Source organism: Sycon ciliatum, chromosome 3 (genome assembly GCF_964019385.1).
Source record: "Sycon ciliatum chromosome 3, ocSycCili1.1, whole genome shotgun sequence".
NCBI lineage: Eukaryota > Metazoa > Porifera > Calcarea > Leucosolenida > Sycettidae > Sycon > Sycon ciliatum.
Genome location: NC_088645.1, coordinates 3,307,370 through 3,328,981, shown reverse-complemented (window position 1 = coordinate 3,328,981; position 21,612 = coordinate 3,307,370). Strand labels below are relative to the sequence as shown.

The following is a 21,612-nucleotide window of genomic DNA, read 5'->3' as shown; positions in this document are numbered from 1 at the left end:
GAAAAATTCGAAAACTTTGTCCGACAATTTTTTCGGTATAATAAGCAAAAGGCCGGGGTTCCGTGGGAATCCGTGTCGTCATTGAGTTTTCCTGGTGGTTTTGTGACGTAGACAAATGCGTCAAGCCGCGGCAGTCATGAGCTGCAAAAAAAACAAAACACTGTGTGACCCCACGTCTCCGTCAAGTGCTGCGGCTTGACGCTGCGTCCAGCTTCAAACTGCCGTAGTGTGACCGAGGCCTTAGTAATACCCATCACCACTCTCATCCCCCCCCCCCCACCCTTACACACAGAACACAGCCTTAGTAATACCCATCACCACTCTCATCCCCCCACCCTTACACACAGAACACAGCCTTAGTAATACCCATCACCACTCTCATCCCCCACCCTTACACACAGAACACAGCCTTAGTAATACCCATCACCACTCTCATCCCCCCACCCTTACACACAGAACACAGCCTTAGTAATACCCATCACCACTCTCATCCCCCAACCCTTCCACACAGAACACAGCCTTAGTAATACCCATCACCATTCTCATCCCCCCACCCTTACACACAGAACACAGCCTTAGTAATACCCATCACCACTCTCATCCCCCCACCCTCACACACAGAACACAGCCTTAGTAATACCCATCACCACTCTCATCCCCCCACCCTTACACACAGAACACAGCCTTAGTAATACCCATCACAACTCTCATCCCCCACTCTTACACACAGAACACAGCCTTAGTAATACCCATCACCACTCTCATCCCCCCACCCTTAGATTCAGAACACAGCCTTAGTAATACCCATCACCACTCTCATCCCCCCACCCTTACACACAGAACACAGCCTTAATAATACCCATCACCACTCTCATCCCCCCACCCTTACACACAGAACACAGCCTTAGTAATACCCATCACCACTCTCATCCCCCCACCCTTACACTCAGAACACAGCCTTAGTAATACCCATCACCACTCTCATCCCCCCACCCTTACACACAGAACACAGCCTTAGTAATACCCATCACCACTCTCATCCCCCCACCCTTACACACAGAACACAGTCTTAGTAATACCCATCACCACTCTCATCCCCCCACCCTTACACACAGAACACAGCCTTAGTAATACCCATCACTACTCTCATCCCCCACCCTTACACACAGAACACAGCCTTAGTAATACCAAGAGTACATAACCCCCCAGAGTGTGCAACGCCGATCCAGCTCTGTGTAGGGTCTTGGTCGAGCGGAATCGGATCTTCTGATGTCATGCGTACACTTCACACCAGCGCAAGGCCGGTCTCGAGGTAGGGCACCATTGTTTTTGATCCAAGAGTACCCGCGACTCCCCGGGTTAACCGGTTCCCCTCAGATGTGTACGGTATTATGACGCAAAGATCCGATTCCGCTCGACCAAGACCCTATGCAGAGCTGGATCAGGCGTTGCACACTCTGGGGGGTTATGTACTCTTGGTAATACCCATCACCACTCTCATCCCCCACCCTTACACACAGAACACAGCCTTAGTAATCGTCAGGCGAAATAGCACGTCATAGTACATTCGAGATCAGCGGGAAGAAGATGACGACGTCCACTAATTTAGTATCTGTGCACACGATTCTGCTGTGTGTGTTACTCTGTGTGTCAGCTATGTCATCATCGCCTGTGGTTCCATGCCTAGCATGTACCAGTCCATGCGCCAAGGGCCAAAAATCACCCGAATCTTTATGCAAAATGAAGATGACGACGCCGCTTTTTTCGACTTTTTCTGTGACCAATTTTGAGCGGAATCATCATTTTGATCGTCTTCGATTTGGCATGGAAGACTTTCATGAATGCTATTGTAACTTGGCCTGCTGAGGGCTAGGATAGTCCCTAAACAAAATCTGGAAGCCGTTCCGCCAGAGATTTTTCCGTCATGTTGCAGCAGAGCCACTTTTCTCAATTTTGCGTCGTCCAGAATTTATGATTTTTGGATGCCAAAATACTTGATGGCGTGAGAACCAAAAGTGAACTACCGGACACCGTCCAGACCTCAGGTATGTATAGTCCATTGTCCTAGGCTGCTCATAAAGCAAAAATTGTCTTGATAGTAACTTGCCCAAAAATTTGGCGAATTTTTCCTAATACCCTAGTTGCCAATGCACGAGAATCACGAAAACTGGTATGGCTGATGGATTTCTGATTTTCTTCTCGTAAACTTGAGAACAATTATCTACGATGTTACAAATATTAATAGGTGTTTTGAATGTGAACAAATATACTTCAAAAGGCTGATCACGTTCTCAGATCAGCTGCAAACGAGGGTCAAAATTGTAGTTCAGAGCGATGTCCATTGAGGCACTTCACCCGATTTTGCAGTTCATACATGGTAGTCATGGGAATTTGGGTAGAATTAAATATGTATGTATGCACTCTTATTTACTCCATAGACAAAGACATGTTCTGGAGTCTCATGGTGTTTGGCAGGCGCAATTATTACTTTCATCGTTTCTCGGTGAATTAACTCACTCCACCATTCCACACTGCACTCTTAGCCGACCCACGCCGCTTGCACATCACCAACACAACGGGGACATTCCTGTTGAGATATTCCTGCCCCGTAAGCCAAGAAAAAAAGGACAGCATTAGTTACACATTACAGTGAACAGACCCTGACAAGAGGACCATATCGTAATGGCCCATGCGCTTATACACACGCTTTTGCCGTATTTGTAACTTTTGCAGGTCGATTGGTCTCACATAGAGGCACGCACATGTGCTTGTAGTTGTGTTACCAGTATGGAATGTGGAAGCTGTGCATTAAACCCTGTAAAAATGGCATATGGTGGTATCAGCGTGTCGTGGCCCGTGGGATTGGGTTCATCTATGAAGTACAAGTAGGGCTGAAACGATTATACCGATTACTCGGTCATTAATCAATAATTCCTCACAATCAACTTCATAATCGTTACGTTATAGATTACTCGTTATCGATGTTGAGTTCAAAACGTACTGGAAACCCCATTTTGTGAAGTTTGAATTAGTTTCCACCGTGAGTACCGTAGTTCCGCGCATATAAGCCCATGGGCCTATATCCGGATATAAGCCCACCTCCGTTTATAGGCCCATGGGCTAATGAACAGACCCAAACACCGTTTAATACGGAACCGATAATACAGCATGTCAGTGCAGACTACATTACCAGTACCGGTACCTACGGTAGGCGGACAACCGCGCACAGACTTGTACTTTTTCGCGTGCCAGCTGCCTTCAAAATTCGAATATAGGCCCAGGGCTAAAAAACGAACCATTATTACTGATTTTTTTCCGGGAAAATGCATTATTTCGTATATTAGCCCATGGGCTTATATGCGTGGAACTACGGTATGCAGTTGCCAGGGGTATGGCTTATGTTCTGAGGTTCAATTGCATTCAGAATACACTGTACAGTCGTCCCTCTCTAATCCGGCACTTGTTTATCCGGAACCCTTGCCAACCGGCGCACTTTCTGACGAAACCGATTTTTTTCGTTCAATTCCTACATCTTAATCCGGCACTTGAATTCCGCCTCCGGCAGTGACTTTTTGAAACGAATCACTCAAACTGCACGTAGTTTGATTTCATAATCCGGCAGTACGATCGTACAGGTGCACTCCTTGCCAGGCCAGGCTAGGCCAGTCTGGTCAATGTTGTGCAGGAGACAACGGCTAAGCAGTCAACCATACTTTCTTATTTTAACAAGGAGTAGTGTCCTGCCAATTTTCAGGTGTGTGTGCGTGTGCGTGTCTGTGCAAGAGTACATGTGAACATGTTCTCTGTTTTACTTTATCATGTTATCACTGTGTATATTCCCGGAGAACAATTGAGAATATAAAGCCGTGCACCAAATACTTGGGTCGACACGGAAAAACCCTGCGTTTTGACGTATGATACATGCATGCAATTGGGTAGGGCCGGGTCAGAGGGCAGGATTTCTTAATCCAGCACCCTCGTTAATCCAGCAGAAAACGCCGTAGCAAAAGGTGCCGGATTAGAGAGGGACGACTGTAGTAGTTTACATGTATACTAGTCACGATGCTTATGACTAGGTGTGGCTTTTCATTTTGTTTTTGTCCATGCAGGAGTCAGGATTATGCCATCTACTGAACATTGTCGCATGCGTTCCTATAGAGCAAGCTGGCTGCTCTCCATCTTGATTATGGACCTCAAGTGTGGACCCAACTGGTTAGAGAAGTGAAGGAACAATCGTCATGGTGTACTCTCAGGCCAAGGGTATGCCTTGTGAAATGTGCCATGTGCAGTTACTAGAGGGATTGTCTCGTTCTTTTTCAAGCTGTTCGGTCACAGGCAATACTGCCACATCCCATGCACGGCTGAACTGGTTTTAAGAGTACGTGCACACCCGTGATGTCCTTTGCCGAGGAATGTGGTCCAGCGTTTCGAACACAGCACGCTGACCATTTACAGCTCGTTTGTAGTGGATTGTGTGAGTTTGGTCTGGTGGGATTCGTAGCCGTGTTTAAACAAGCCACTGGAGACAGATTTTCAGTGCCTCTGTCTTGGTTGAGGTTTTTCCAATCATATTCTGTGCACATATGGGTATCCAAGTGCCTATCGAGTATCATGGTCATGGTCACTGCATACAGATCCATGTGGCTCTCGAATATGGACAACAGTCTTCTGTTTGATGGCCAGGCCTGGTGAGTGTTGTCCTGATTTGGTCACTCTATCTTATGCCGACATTCAGTGTGTAAATGCTGGTGCTGGCTAGACTGTGAAGTATGGGGAATGACACATGTGCTTTTCTCAAGATGCTCGTGTAGAATTCATTCCCTTTGACCGAAAGCTTGTGTTCCCGGATCCTGTTTGTAGCTGTACACAATTTCTCCGTTCTTCCTTGTGGTTAACTTTCGCCTCCGACTATCCCTAACCATCATCTCATTGGGGCGTCTGTCCATGACGTGGCTGGCTGGCATCGGAGTTGGGCACTGCCCTGTCATCCACTGGCATAGTGTTGAACCTAACTGACTTGTATGTCACATACTAGCTGGAAGTTGTTTAAAGGGTTCGGTTTCAGTCTTTTTATAATTATACCGGTAGTAGCTTTACCATAATTATTCCTATTACTCTTCAGACATCAATCCTGAATGGCATAAGCGAAAGTGGCACCCCCGCCACCTACGCGGACATGCTTTTAATAATAATAATAATATAATAATAACTTAGCTATTTCCTTTTCTCGCCCTTAGGACACTTTCTTCACCATACACTGTGTTTCTTTGGCCGTAAAAGAGGCAGTCTGCACTTGTATTGAGTTTCCTCATTGTGATGGAGATGGAAAAGAAAGCACACATATAGCACTTCCTGCCTGTGTCTCGGCTATAAGCACTTTTAGCTGCTACCATGTAGTTGACTGAAACCAGGGTGTGCCAGATTATTGATCAAGAATGCATGCTGCAGCTCGGCTGTTTTGTTCCTTTTCTTATGTAGATCTACAGTGAAGGAATCGAAATCGCATGTAACGTGCAATGTGTTTGCAAGTGAAATAATGTAAAGTCCCCCCCCCCCCCCCGGAATACCTGCGCTCGAATGTACTATCATGTGGTCCATGTGCATAGCTGTGGTCCATTATTGTATTGGTTCAGCGCTGTATTCCGGTGTATGTGCTGAAGTTGTTTACAGGTAGAAATTGACGGGGGCACACCAAGTTCTTTACATCACATGTACATGTACAGTAGAGCCTCGTTAAAGGGGAAGTTAAGCCTAAAATCAAATTTTCACCAGTTGTAGTCTTCGGGGTGCTGAGTCGAATGGTCTTGGTCCGAGGAAGCTGAGACGCTCCCTTCCTTCTTTATTCCCAATCGAACTTGAGCACTTCCACCGAAACTGTGTGCCTGCGCACTACTAGATAGGGATTTGTATGGAAAGTCACTAAAAACGCCGTTTCGTTCTTATAAAAGCACGGATGACCGTGGTTGGTCCATATGTTGTAGTCTTTTGGACGCTGAGTCGACTGGTTTTGGTCCAGAAAGGCCGCGATGCAGCGTTCGGCCCTTATTCCCAATCGAACACGGTTGAGTAAGCGGTCACGTGCTCATGCGTATACCAGCCGCCTGGTCACCGTGCCTGCAGGCTACAATTTTCAGATCAAGGTTCAACTCAAAGGTTCAAAGCAGGGAGTCGTAAGAGGCTTTTGCGACTCCCTGGTTCAAAGGTTCAACTCGAGTGACATAAATGGGCCCAAACAGTGTAAGTGAGCACGTGATCGCTTACTCAACCGTGTTTGATTGGGAATAAGGGCCGAACGCTGCATCGCAGCCTTTTCGGACCAAAACCAGTCGACTCAGCGGCCAAAAGACTACAACATAATTATGGACCAATCGCGGTCATCCGCGCTTTTATAAGAACGAAACAGCGTTTTTAGTGATTTTTCCATACAAATCCCTATCTAGTAGGGCGCAGTCACCCAGTTTCGGTGGAAGTGCGCGAGTTCGATTGGGAATAAAGGAGGAAGGGAGCGTCTCAGCTTCCTTGGACCAAGACCATTCGACTCAGCACCCCAAAGACTACAACTGGTGAAAATTTGATTCCCGTAGCTATGCAGAAGACGTTACTTCAGTAACGTCTGGCGCTAGCCAGGGTCCACACAGCTTTAATTTGGTGTTTGTTTGTGTGTTTGTTTGTTTGTGTCACGCCTGGCGCTATCCCGTATCTGTCCCGTACTGTACCGTACCAGCAAAGCCACAATATTTTTGTTTGTTTGTGCCATCGACATGCCTGGCGCTATCCCGTGCCTGTCCCGTACCATCAAGAGTACGGTACCATCAAGAGAATGAGTATAATTATATGCGAAGTGTATCGGGGGAATGTATTCAGTGCAGTAACATTTTGTGTGGATTTGTGTTAGGGCTTGGCAGATAATGCCGGCAGAAAAATTGGCAGAATTAAGTACATTTTCTGGTAATTTTATGCATGTTTGGTATGTGGATAAAGAAATGGAGCAGAATTCGAGGAATTGCCCGCCATAAGGTTTGTATGGTTCTGCCAATTTCGGTGCAAAAAAAGCAGAATCTGCCACCTTTTCGAGCATTATCCGCCAAGGCCTAATTTGTGTGCGAGGCCGAGATCCCACTAGCAGGCTGGCTGGGCCACCTGTCGAACCGCCCGGGAATCGCATGTAGGCCAATAGCATAATAAATATAACGTATATACAGTCATGTTGATGTAAAAAGCATTTCCATCAGTTCTAACAACATGCACGATGAGCTAGGCAACACAGCATAGCGCAGGGCCCTGAGCTTCCAAGCTCTCTCGTTTTACGGTATACTTCCCCTTTGAAGAACATGGAGCCCAAGAACACGCAGCCTGAAATACTAATAATTAAAAGAACGCCAGAAACCAAAGCTGAGAATGGGGCATATCATTTTCTACCGTTCTATAATTCAGCTTTTGTTATACATGTACACATGTTATAAAGTGCACACTCCAGTACAATAAGAGTCTAAGAATGTGCTATAACTCAGAACGCAGCCATATTGCTAAAAGATTGACTCAACTGCAGTTCTTTGCGCACATATCATACTAAGAGTCCATCACACATCTCCCTTGGGGTTGTGGACTCTTGGATCATATTCCCATTGACATTCACAATGACGGCTTAAGACCTTTGCGCTTCATTGAGAATTGAAACCTACTTCAAGCTGTCCTGAGAGTACATTACAACTTTCAGTTTCGCACGAATCTTACAAGAGAAGTTCATGAGTAATAATAGGGAGGTTTAGTTCCCACGTAACGGAAACGCGTACGTGGGTGATCCACGTAAAGTGGATGAAGGGCACCCACGTTGCAATGTTGTGTTTAGTCACACGGAACAAACAAAAGCATGAAGCTAAAGGCCAAAACCTGGTCAAAGACGAAGCTACCCCGGCCTAAGAAGCTCATCGAATATTTTGATTTCGTGCTTCGGAAACTTCTTCAGCTGAGCACCCTCACAGCTCGCACAATGCGCTCCATTCTGATTTTCACCCACGTTGTGGCGGAACGTGGGTGAGCCTCCATACACGGTATGTCGTGAATCAGAAAACGTCTGTACGTGGGTCACTGAGTATCACGTGGTACACCCACGTAAAGTACCCACGGATTACGTGGGACTAAACCTCCCTAATAACATGATTGCAAGCCCGAAGAACACGCCAATGCTTCATAAACTACATACAGGCTATTGGCTAGGCCATTTTTTAAGGGACCAAAAAATGACATTGAAATTGCGGTCTGCAGACCCTGGTTAGAACTTCGCCATTTGAACGAAGATGATGTGGGCTTCTATCTCAGGCCCCTCAAGAGTGAATATGGGTGCTGGTGCGTTTCTTTGCCATGTAATACGCCTCCCACTGGTGACGACAGACAATGCATTGATTTTGTTTTGTTCCAAACCGTGGAGGCCACCACGACCCCATCAAGAACCGGACACCGATGAACGCTTCTGGAAGTGTTTCCACATCGGTGGAGAGTCAAAGGAAAGTATCGATGTCTACATACTACCTTGCCCAAAAATTTGGCGAATTTTTCTTTGCCACTTGCCTGATTTTTACGAATATTTGACAGCTCCCACAAGAACACTCCCAGCAACGTCGAGACAATGAGTAACGACCACTAAAACCGACTTACATAAGGTCAAAGACCCAATCAAGGTGTCCGGAAAGCAAAACTTCCGCAAGCAGGCACTAATGGAAAGAAAACTGCAAACGACTCGAGACATCTAACATTTTCTTGACAATTTTTCAACGAAGATTTGAATATATTCAGCTCCGAAAAGTGGCTAATCTGCATAAAAAAGTACAACTTTTAGACGACTTTTTCGGTCTTGGCGCATGGACTGGTACGTCTGAACCATCCTACAAAGTTTGAATGACGTAGGTTGAGCGATCGCTCCGCGAAACATACTTTTTGAAATTCTCTTCATAGCATATCTTCTACCATTGAAATTTCGAATTTCTTCGAATTTTTTGCTGAGAGGGGTGGCTTGCAACCTCGATATGGGAGGTATATTATGGCACCGCAGGCCGCGCACCTGAGGGCCTTTCTGGAAGCCTTACTCGATCGGATAGAGCGAAACTGAGCACCCTGGGATGCGAGCAGTTTTTAGTACTCCCGGGTCCGAAATCTCACCACCAGGCCGGGCTGATCAAAACGTCTGCCGGGTCTGCAGCCTACAAACGTGGATCTGCCGACACTGTGCTGTCGACGACATGTCCGGCAAGAGGAACGCTTTTTTTTTAGAAAGGAAGCTTCTTCTCCAAAATTAAAAAAAATTGAAAATTATTCCTTCTGAAAATATCATCGCGCTCTTGACCTCGAAGCTGACTGCTGAATGCGATTAAGAAAGAAGATTCCTGAAGATGCACCAGACTGATTCTGGCAAGCCGTCTGTCGTCTGGATATGCACTGTTGTTCGTCATGGTCAGCAATATTCTACGTTCGTCCTTTCGTTTTCCTGACCACGATGACAAGCAGCTCTCATGCTCAGGTTAGTGCTACTTGTATGTCTGGGCACACAACACATCTGAGATGCACCCACTGACGTTATCGTACTGAAGAATGCAGCAAGGGTTCCTCGGATTCTCTTGATTTCGGAACAAATTTCCTTCACTTTCACCCTCTCCGTCTCTTCCCCATGCCCTCCATGCATGCACAATGGAGCTTGTATTTCAAATGTTGTTTTTATACTTTGGCAGTGCCTCTGCTACACTTTCATAGAGAGTGAGGTCCTGTAAATAGGATCCAACATTGTTGGTGGTGTGTGTGGGGGGGGGGGGGGGGGGGAGGGAGGTTTGCAGCCAGGATGTAGGAATGACACTTCTGCGCAGCAGGTGGCAATAGTCAGAACTGGTCACTCTACAAATCCCATACCTGCCAACCTTTGCAAACCTGAGATCGAATGACATACCTAGGCATGAAAATGTATACAAATGTAGCTCGCGGTGAGGCATGGAACTAATGCACTTTTGGGTGCCTATTACCACCCTCGATGTCGGGACGATCCCGGCTAAATCGGGATGGTTGTCAGGTATGAAATCGCAACCGAGAAAACCATTAAATTAAAAGATAAACTCGGCTGGAACGCCGCTTTTCTGGGAATAGAAAATGTGTAATGCCACTTTCGGCTAGTCCTTTCGCAAAAGTGATTCAGTGCCTCCCCAATGCTGTATGAGGGCCAGGACATAGCAACTTTCTGTATGCCGGGGGGGGGGGGGGTCATCGTCCGCAAGATTGGTAGAGTTACAGTTACATTGTATATGTAGATACATGTGCATCAGGGATTCATAGCACCTGGGGAGACGACATGAGACCAAAGTACCCAACGCGTTGTGAGTTTTGACCCCATATTGGGTAGTTCTACGTGATCTGTGATCTGTGCAGCTCTTAATCACAGGCTTGCTCTGTTAAACCCAAACGTCTAGATCAACAATTCTATAGACCTTATTCGATAACATGATTTTTGGACTCGCCTCCAGGGATTTGTCGTAAGCTGGGGCACGCGTACGTGAAACAAGTGGCAAGAAAGGCCCAGTTCGTACAAGGGAGTAGTAAAATACCGGTATTTTTCTTCTCCTATGTTCCCACGCCAAGTCCTCTGTGCACTGAGTGCAGGTCTCTTGCCGCTCCCTGGTTCCCGGGACCCCGGTTCACGTGATTGTGACGTTTATCGAATAAGGTCTATATGCAGACATGCATAAATAAACCCTTCCACAAGGACGGCTGAAACAGGCAGCCAAGGAGTGAAAATTTCACTCCTGTGGCTAGGGGTGAAACGAAGGCCTCAATTTGCCAAATGAACTTTCTCCATCGAAACGAACGAAGGTGTCGAATGATTCTTTTACCAGTTCACAGTTCCTGTTCACGCGCACTCCCGGAGGGGGGCTACTATGCACTTGTAGGGACACTTACCGTAAGCCGAGTTGCACCTATGGAAGCCAAGTGGAACACGACTAGTTGACTGTACAGACTACAGTACAGTATACATGCACATGATACAGTGAAGATCAGTGCATGCATGCCTGCCGTAATCGTATGTTGACCTTCGTTCGAATTGAAAAGAGAGGGTCGTTTCGAAAAAGAAAAAAAGCTCAATGGAAGTATGATGCTGCTGACAATTCAAGACTCACTGAAATCGCCTTTCTGGAATGGATCGTGCGCTCTTGGTTCATCCAATTGGATATGGACTCAAATCATTGTTACACCATTCTTGTTTGGTTAGTTATTCTACATCCCATAGCATGTACAATCCACCTTGTGAATAGTGTACCTCGGGTTTACAAAACAACTCACAAATAACAACACAATCTTCAGATCTAGTGACCATTTGATTGCATACTTCCAACCTCGCGAGTAACAACAATACACCAATAACGACACTTTTCTCATTCACAATCGAGGGTCAATATTCCCCAGGTTGACTGCAATTGCCAATCAAACAGGAGGGGCGAAAGTCGACCACGGCTGAAAAGGCGTAAAGAAAATGTATGTCATGAGCTACATGGCAGAAGGAGGAAGTAGGTTTTCTAAAGCAAGAAACAGATGTGAATGAAGCACCAGGTCTGTCCATGCAGTGGATAGAATTATTGTATTGAAAGACAGGCTCTTTACGTCAGCTTGCTACTATTATACCTACATTTGCTTTCTGCCTTTTTCATGCAGGATTCTGAAAGCTGGAGCAGCTCTGCTTACCTCGACCACTGAACTTCCAACTAACTTCCAACCAAGTTCAAGGCAGTATTATGATGAATCAAGCACGCTTGCCATCATTTCGTCATTGCAAAGTACATCGACAATATAGATTTGGTGCTAACTATGTATGATGTAGAGTGTGCTCTATGTATCTATACTACTGATTGGCCTACATTGTACTTATGTGGGCTGAGAGTAATCGATTGTGCTGTATGGCAGTTTACTTGCATGTCATAGATGTTCACATTGCACTCAGCTACTGAATTGCGTTCTGTTGCACTGGCCTACTGCGGCCCACTGCAAATAGATTGTAGTGGCATGGGCCATGCCATAATTATAGTAGTATACCGGTACTACACCAACAGTTTCACTGGTGCACTGTACTTACTGGTAGATCTACATCATGCACAGCCTTGTCACTGTTTTTCCCACTTTTTATTAATTTACTGTACTGTACACATTTAGGCACAGCTCTTCCGCAAAGAGTTACTAGTATTTTCTTCTGCATACCTACTGTATACAGTGACGTGACTGGTAACATCTATGGCTGTGAAATCACAAATTTCTGGGTTGACAGCCTCGAACCTATACGATTTGTTTCTGAGAACGTGCTATAACTATCATTCTATTAAAGTATTCTACTGTAGCTCGCAGGACATGGAGTGCAATTACGTAAAGTTTCGAACACCACTCTTCTGTGATTTGGATGTCAAATTATGAAATTCAGTGTGTGAGGTAAACCCATGCATGGCATTCACTGCTATAGTATGACTCGGGGTAAAGTGTTCCAACGCATACTCATTATAGTGAATAGGTGTGTGTCAGTTAATCGGTGCCCAACGTTGTTGCTGCTGGATAACATATTCCGAGATAACTGAAGCTACACAGCCATCTAATGTTCAAACCAGGGAGTAGTACAATACCGGTATTGTACTACTCCCTGGTTCAAACATGCATCGAAGGGGCCGTAACGAGATCTGCAAGGCATGATTCTATACCTGTACTGTAATAAGACATGTATATAATTATAACGAGGAAGTAAATCTAACGCTTTTTAACGGATGACATTTCTTCGTTATAATAAGATCCGTTGAGGCCATACTGCTTCATATATGTTGTGTGTGGATATGCCGGAATACCTCGAGGTCGTTAAACATATCTTCTGAATTTTGGACAATCGTTATAATAACAAGTCTTACAGTATTCGATGCTCTCTAGCAGGACATTCATCTGCCTCATTTTCTCTGTGCTGCATTGATGAGCGAAACCGCATGTTGTCCTCAGATTGAGTATTGTGTATATGGTAAAGCTGAAATACATGTACAACATAACAATCAATAACAATCCCCGTGTTTTACAACAGCACAAACCCAGCACCGCAATTCTTAATTTTGGGCTGTGGTGTTCTTAGTATTTCAGGCTGGATGTTCTAGGCTTCCACGCTCTTGGGCGCACGACTTTACTGTGCCGAAGAATATTTTCAGCCAATGAACCCAGTGCTTGGTGGCAAATGAGTGTCATGGAACAGCATTTTGCATGTGGCTTTCACTACATGCACATGTACAACGTTCAATTGATTCGGAAAAATCAGACGAGGACTTTTGCAGTTATGAGCAAGGTCCCCACGAATGGTCATGTCACTTCACAGAATACATGAACTGATAGAGTAGACGGAGGTCCCCTCAGAGAACGCTTGGGGAAGTCGGTTTCAACTGAGGACATATCCAAAACCATGCAAAGTACTTGAGCTGCTCATGACCCCCACAATTATCAGGCCCGCTGGAACCGGTCTGGTTGGCCACCAACAAATGTTTCCTGCTGTGGAGGACGTGTGTACCCGCCATATCACACACAAAGTATAAAGGGCCATGAAACTACTGGACCAATCAAAAACTGCTTCCGGCGGTACTGATTATAGTACAGGTTTAAAAAGCGGCTCCATTTTTGTCATACATCAAACCAACTCTGTCATTGCTATGCTACTCAAAAAGAGTAGTGATGTTTATTCACAAATGAATCACAATGCTATCAGAGAACTTCGATATTCTCCAATTTTAGGGGCACTGCAGTACTATGCAAAAATTAATGCTGCTTGGTCATTGTTATCAGTCACCTCAGTACAGCAATTAAACAGGCTGATTATGTGAACGAGATTCACGGCAAATCTTCTTCCATCAATGCTGTTTAGTCTTGAGTGGTCCACTGAGGCAGGAAAACAACCTGTTCGGTCCTTCCATACGAGAAACAGAAATTGAACATGTTCCAGGGTGGAGGTGGCGAGTATCGGCAATGTAATGCACCTTTAGGCCAACACGACCATCATTCCGACATGGATTCTCAAACACCTTTGCTCGTGAGTGTGCCTCAGAGTGGTATTCATCAACAGATAGCAATCCTGTAAAACACATGAAAAGACATAGCAGCAACACAAAGAAACCTAATGTTATAGAAACGAATTCGAAAAACAAAGTCTACTGAACCAAGGTACAACCACACTCCAGGAGGCAAGCAAAAGTGCATATAATCCGAAGGTTGGGATGCCTGTATGTATTGTATTTATGTATTCTCCACAGGCCTTTATATAAATAGCCTAAATCGAGGGAGTCTCTGTCATGCCACACTGGATACAACATGCTACCAGAATCACTTTTCCCAGTATTGATGATCTTTTCTTAGGGTGTTATATAAAACACATCTGTAGCCACTTCATCTTGCTCACGAAATCATACACCACCACACAAACGGGCCCTTCGGCTATTATACTTTGGGTGGTGATGTATGATATTGATAATCTATTGATACTAGGGCTGAAACGATTATATCGGTTATCCGTCTAATTGATCATTACAAGGAAACGATTTCGATTGCGCTGTCTTTTTCAATTACGCGATTCTAAAAAAAAGAAACGCCTGCAAGAATCAAAAGATGTCATGTACAGCACTACTAGATACTGTACTTTGTCCTTTTCCTCGTTTCTTTTTCTTGTCCATATGTTTTCCAGTAGGGGCCATGAAAAATAAAAAAATAAAAAACTTACTGTCTGCACCTGCACATGATGTGCCACTGCATTGTGTAGAGTACCCGGTTTATCTGCATGTGTGTATGTACATGTATATGTGTATATGTCAACACGGCATACTTTGTGCTGGTCTGGCGCGACAATTTCTAGGACACAGTAATTGATATCATAATCGATAATCGAATCGATGCAAGGGTAGGTTAACCGATAGTTGAAAAGTGTAATCGTTTCACCCCTAATTGATACCATATCCAAGTCTGACTCTCACCGTGAGATCCTGGCAACAATATTACCTGGTACATGACTTATTTAAACACTGACATAAGCATCTTTTTGGAACAACACGTGTGCCTATCTGCTAGAGTAATGTGACACACATGCAGAATCAGTCATAGCTAATTTTACCCCCTCACTGTTGTATGCGCAGACTCCACTTCGCGGTGTCAAGTACTCTTCTTTCGGTGGGCTACTCCACTCAGGCGCTTGTCTTAAAGGACTCACATTCATCCTACAAACCTACACGATTTGCATAGTTTTCACTGTCGGCCGAAGTGCGTGCATTGCACACATTGAGATTCACTCCCTCCGTACAGGCCAGTACAGAGCTGCCCACCAATTGAGTCTGTTTTGCGTACTCAGACTTCTGATTTTCCGTATCTTGCAGTGTGTTGCGTACTGCCGTGTACATTGCATGCAGCTTGCACTACAAAGTTTTTTGACACGCACATGCATGTCGGTGGCTGCATTTAGTAGTGTAAAACATGTGTGACTTGCACTCACGACATTATTTTTTTGTGCTACATGTACATGTTGTCGTGGTACGGCATGCACTCGCTTTGGTACAAGACTATTCATCGCTCAGCTTACACTTGCAATGCTTCTACACAGCTGATTGATCCTCTTCGATTTTCTATACCATTTGCTCAAATTCTGTAGTGCGGACAAGGAGTGATTTTCCGTACAAATACAGAAAAATATGGAGGGCTGGTACTTGGTAGCACTGCTAGTATGGTAGTGCCAGGCTAAGCTGGCTGGAAGATCAAATACTTTTTTGGTTCTTTCAGTCATTTTCACGACCTATATTTTCTTTATCATGATCCCCGGGGTGTGACGTTCTTGCGAATGCAGAAACTCAGTCTTTCTAACCGAGTCTCACGTGCACTGTGAATTTGTTCTTCTTTTATTCACACTGCCATGTATCGATTCATCGCTTCTTCCCACCCGAGATCCTGTGCAACAGTGATTTAAAGATTGGCTTTATCAAATAGTGATCAGAGAGAGAGAGAGGATCAGTTGTGGCTGCTGTGACAGCTGCATAGAGTGTAGATTGGTGCAAACATCATTGCCCAGCAGAACCGTATTCATAGGGACCTGCGTTTAGCATTTGGAAGCTATTTTTTAGAATTTTTACAGGCCCAATAAGCCTGAAGAAAAGAACACCTAACTTAGACTGTCCTAACGTTATCGAACGCACTGCCAAAGTAAAAACAACATTTGAAGTGCAAACTCGATTGTGTATGAATGGAGGGCATGGGGAAGATACGGAGAGGGTGAAAGTGAAGGAAATTTGTTCCGAAATCAAGAGAATCCGAGGAACCCTTGCTGCATTCTTCAGTACGATAACGTCAGTGGGTGCATCTCAGATGTGTTGTGTGCCCAGACATACAAGTAGCACTAACCTGAGCATGAGAGCTGCTTGTCATCATCGTGGTCAGGAAAACGAAAGGACGAACGTAGAAGATTGGTGACCATGACGAACAACAGTGCATATCCAGACGACAGACGGCTTGCCAGAATCAGTCTGGTGCATCTTCAGGAATCTTCTTTCCTAATCGCATTCAGCAGTCAGCTTCGAGGTCAAGCTTTTCAGAAGGAATAATTTTCAATTTTTTTTAAATTTGGAGAAGAAGCTTCCTTTCTAAAAAAAAAGCGTTCCTTGCTTTCACGCAAGGTGCCTTGCCGGACATGTCGTCGACAGCACAGTGTCGGCAGATCCACGTTTGTAGGCTGCAGACCCGGCAGACGTTTTGATCAGCCCGGCCTGGTGGTGAGATTTCGGACCCGGGAGTACTAAAAACTGCTCGCATCCCAGGGTGCTCAGTTTCGCTCTATCCGATCGAGTAAGGCTTCCAGAAAGGCCCTCAGGTGCGCGGCCTGCGGTGCCATAATATACCTCGATATGGCTTGTTCCAGGCATTACATGCTTTGGAGCCATCGCCTGTTGAAACAGTGGCGGGAAGCTGCCCTGCAACTAGTTAAAGGGGAAGTATACCCTAAAATCAAATTTTCACCAGTTGTAGTCTTCGGGGTGCTGAGTCGAATGGTCTTGGTCCGAGGAAGCTGAGACGCTCCCTTCCTACTTGAATCCCAATCGAACTCGCGCACTTCCACCGAAACTGGGTGACTGCGCCCTACTAGATGGGGATTTGTATGCAAAATGTCACTAAAAGCGCCATTTCGTTCTTATAAAAGCACGGATGACCGCGATTGGCCCATATGTTGTAGTCTTTTTGACGCTGAGTCGACTGGTTTTGGTCCGAAAAGGCTGCGATGCAGCGTTCCTCCTTTATTCCCAATCGAACATGGTTGAACAAGCGGTCACGTGCTCCTGCGTACACCAGTCACCTGGTCACCGTGCCTGCAGGGTACAACTTACTAGCCTGTTTGACCTTTTTTGGGTGCAGTCCTGTCACTCGAGTTGAACTCGAGTTGAACCTTGGTGTGAAAGGTGTCGCCTGCTGGCGCGGTGACCAGGTGATTTGGGCACCCAGGAGCACGTGACCGCTTCTTCAACCATGTTCGATTGGGAATAAAGGAGGAACGCTGCATCGCAGCCTTTTCGGACCGAAACCAGTCGACTCAGCGTCCAAACGACTACTATATATGGGCCAATCGCGGTCATCCGTGCTTTTATAAGAACGAAATGGCGCTTTTAGTGACATTTTGCATACAAATCCCCATCTAGTAGGGCGCAGTCACCCAGTTTCGGTGGAAGTGCGCGAGTTCGATTGGGATTCAAGTAGGAAGGGAGCGTCGCAGCTTCCTCGGACCAAGGCCATTCGACTCAGCACCCAGAAGACTACAACTGGTGAAAATTTGATTTTAGGGTATACTTCCCCTTTAACTGTTCCAGCAGGAAATTAATCGATCCGAGAAAGCGCGAGTCCGCGAATCTCGGTTGAATATTGAGTATTTCAAGCCTTTTCACAACGAAGATGGAGTTCTTTTTGGAGATGGACGTCGCGACAAAGGACATGGTGTCCGACTTCTGGCGTCTGGTGAAGCCAGGGATCATTTGTCCAGTCAGGTCGACAGCCTAACCGTCGGTAAGCTTGTGTTTGGATCCCGTTCTGCTCGATGTGGTAGATCACAAACAATTTGATATCGCACAAATTGATCTCAGCATCGTGGGTACGGTATTTTATATTCAGAAAATCCCAAAGTGTCTCTGTGTGGCCGTCCTATGCCACGAGAAACTCCAATCAGGCTCCTCCTATGTCCTCTGCCTTCATGATTGAATGTCCACTTCGTTTGAACAACGAACACAACAATCGAGGACGGCTTTGCAATGAAAAATACAGCTATACTAGAGCTGAAAAAAAGAAGAAAAAAACGGGCTCAGGATGAGACTCGAGTACACGCATACTCTCCCAGCAGGTGAAACGCAAATTTTTGTGAAAAATGCGTGACGCCGACTGACCAGTAATTTCGCCTGACGACCCATCACCACTCTCATCCCCCCACCCTTACACACAGAACACAGCCTTAGTAATACCCATCACCACTCTCATCCCCCCACCCTTACACACAGAACACAGCCTTAGTAATAGCCATCACCACTCTCATCCCCCCACCCTTACACACAGAACACAGCCTTAGTAATAGCAATCACCACTCTCATCCCCCCACCCTTAGTGGCCTTACACACAGAACACAGCCTTAGTCATACCCATCACCACTCTCATCCCCCCACCCTTACACACAGAACACAGCCTTAGTAATACCCATCAGGGGCGTACGCCGCTCGCCTCCAGGAGTGGTTCCCATGCCAACTGATGGACCAACATTCTTCACAATTGAAGTGCTGTTTTTCGTATCCCACGGAGTTTCTGCATATTCTCCTCAGACTGGGTGAAATTAACATCCACAAGCTGCTGGAAGATGTCATTGCTACGCATTTTTGATTTTACGTTTTATGGATGTTTTGTTCAGCATGACGATTGCATGCAGTTTTGAAAGCTGCCTAAGTTTCGAATCATCTGGAGCAAACATCACACAGGGCAAGCAGAAGCCACCATTGCACGCCGGTCAAAAGACTACCCAGGGTAACTCCTCTAATAACAAAGATAGTTGAAAGTGACGCTGTTTGCCATCCGTCTGGACACGCACAGGAAATGAAATCCTTCGCCTTCGGTGGCGCACAATGATTATCGATGACGGAAATCTTTTCTGTGTCCGGCAAATTTCGGGGAACTGGATTCCACTGTGGACGTCGACGTTCAGAATATCCCTTCCAACACACTCCCATGTCACTGAAGTAGGTTTTGGATGATCTAGCAGCTTCCAACAACGGTCGCTCTTCAGCTTCGCCGACAATTTCTTCCGCAGCGCTGCTCGTTGCATCCAGACTTCGCTTGCAAGTCAGGTGCGTCTGCATTCTCATCTATAGCTTGACCTTCGCCACTAGCACTGGCTACATGCTTTGCCTGCTGCTTAAAATAGCTCTGAATAGAGCTCTGGCCCTCTGGATGTCGACGCTTCATTTTTCTTTTCCATAAAGCGAAAGAATCGTCCAAAACACGACCAACTTTGTCAAAACAAACTGCAAAGGAAAATTTGACTCTGAGATCGAGGAATCCGGCGATGTACCTAGAGACTTTGTTGAACCCAGTTCAATACGCTGTTATCACTTTCACACCTGGGCTACAGTCACCGTCCTCGGACCGTCACGCGGACTCCATGGATCCAGTCATGCACTGCATGCACTTGCACTAGTGTACTGCGAGCGCTGGGCCTGGATCAAAAACTTCTCCGTACCCATATCGAAGTTTTTTTACTGGTTCCCGGGCATCCCGGGAACCGCCCTATGTACGCCCCTGCCCATCACCACTCTCATCCCCCCACCCTTACACACAGAACACAGCCTTAGTAATACCCATCACCACTCTCATCCCCCGTGTTATGTATCCCATATACAGCATTCATTATTATTATATTTTCGTCCGGGACATTATTAGTTTGATTCGGTTTGCTGTAAGACGGTTGCCTACAAAGCATGAAACTCCGGATCGCATCATATCCTGGTTTCTGCCTTTGTGTGCGTTTGTGTGTGTCTCTGTGTGTACAGTCAACTTCGCTTATAACGACACTCGGCGGGGCATCAAAAAGGTGTCCTTATTCGCGAATTGTCGTTATACCCGAAGTCTCATTTTATGTATTACAATGGGATGGGACTTTGCTCTGGGCATGGAAATTCTGTCGTTATTTGCGAATTGTCGTTATATCCGTAGTCGTTATTGGCGAAGTTGACTGTACTCCAATTTCACTTCAAGGTACCAGTGCATATAGTGTCTGCTTCTATCAAAGCAGCGTGCTGTCTATACTGGTTACCATGGTTACCCCAGCAAGTGTAGGCTGTGCATAGGCAACTGACTGTCTTGGCCGTTTTATGCCGATGTACTCCGTGTGGTGTAGACCAGGTGTGCACTGGTGGTCGATTCACATGGCTTCTCCAGTTGTGTGGATTAGACAGTTATCTGGCGCAAGTCTTGATCTGTCTCATTCAGATCTTGTTCGCTATCGTTGCTATAAGAGAAAATCTGTGGGTGCACATCCAGTGCATTTGCAGATTTGCTTGCTTCTCTTGCGACGGGCGTATACTTTATGGTATGTGTGTGTGTGTGTGTGTGTGTGTGTGTGTGTGTGTGTGTGTGTGTCAGCCTTGCAAGCTGTTGAATGGTGTAATCCCAGCACAAGTTGCTATGTCTAACATAGCTGTTCGCTATCATCGCTTCCGCGATGGGCATGTCCGAGGTCTGATGTGTGTGTGTGTGTGTGCATTTGAGCCATACTTTGTCTATCTACCTGCCTACCTGCCTGTCTTTTTGCCTGCCTGCCTGCCTGTCTTACTGCCTATCTCTCTGTCTGTCTGTTTTTCTGCCTATCTCTCTGTCTGTCTGTCTGTCTGTTTTTCTGCCTATCTCTCTATCTGCCTGCCTGTCTTTCTACCTATCTCTCTGTCTGTCTGGCTGTCTGGCTGGCTTTCTGCCTGTCTGTCTGCTGTTGTGTGTTTCTGTCTATCGCCTTGTGCAAAAATTGTAGATTGATGTGAAGAACAAGCGCATATTCCTGAAACGTACCAAGGAGGAGTCTATCAGGCTGGATCAGTGCTACATTGGTTCATCAGTTAATCTACATGGTCGACAGGTACGTACTGTAGAGTCAGTGGTCATGTATACAGAGTACAGTCAGTGGTCATGTATACAGAGTACAGTCAGTGGTCATGTATACAGAGTACAGTCAGTGGTCATGTATACAGAGTACAGTCAGTGGTCATGTATACAGAGTACAGTCAGTGGTCATGTATACAGAGTACAGTCAGTGGTCATGTATACAGAGTACAGTCAGTGGTCATGTGTACAGAGTACAGTCAGTGGTCATGTATACAGAGTACAGTCAGTGGTCATGTATACAGAGTACAGTCAGTGGTCATGTATACAGAGTACAGTCAGTGGTCATGTATACAGAGTACAGTCAGTGGTCATGTATACAGAGTACAGTCAGTGGTCATGAATACAGAGTACAGTCAGTGGTCATGTATACAGAGTACAGTCAGTGGTCATGTATACAGAGTACAGTCAGTGGTCATGTATACAGAG

General features: G+C 45.7%; 1 protein-coding gene and 1 long non-coding RNA gene across 3 annotated transcripts in view; both read left to right on the top strand.

Annotated features, from left to right (window-relative positions):
* The window catches only part of LOC135811227 (nucleoside diphosphate kinase homolog 7-like), a 56,410-nt gene that overhangs the window by 12,756 nt on the left and 22,042 nt on the right, over positions 1–21,612 (top strand). The window contains exon 2 of one of the 2 annotated variants that reach the window (XM_065324425.1): positions 21,056–21,160. The exons of the other annotated variant lie outside the window; for it this stretch is intronic. Within the exon in view, the coding sequence (XP_065180497.1) occupies positions 21,056–21,160 (105 nt within the window). The remainder of the gene's footprint in view (positions 1–21,055; positions 21,161–21,612) is intronic. 2 annotated transcript variants of the gene reach the window in all.
* On the top strand, positions 1,788–5,298 carry LOC135811229 (uncharacterized). Its single transcript, XR_010552569.1, has 2 exons — positions 1,788–2,045; positions 4,110–5,298. It is a non-coding gene; the product is annotated as an uncharacterized LOC135811229 (long non-coding RNA).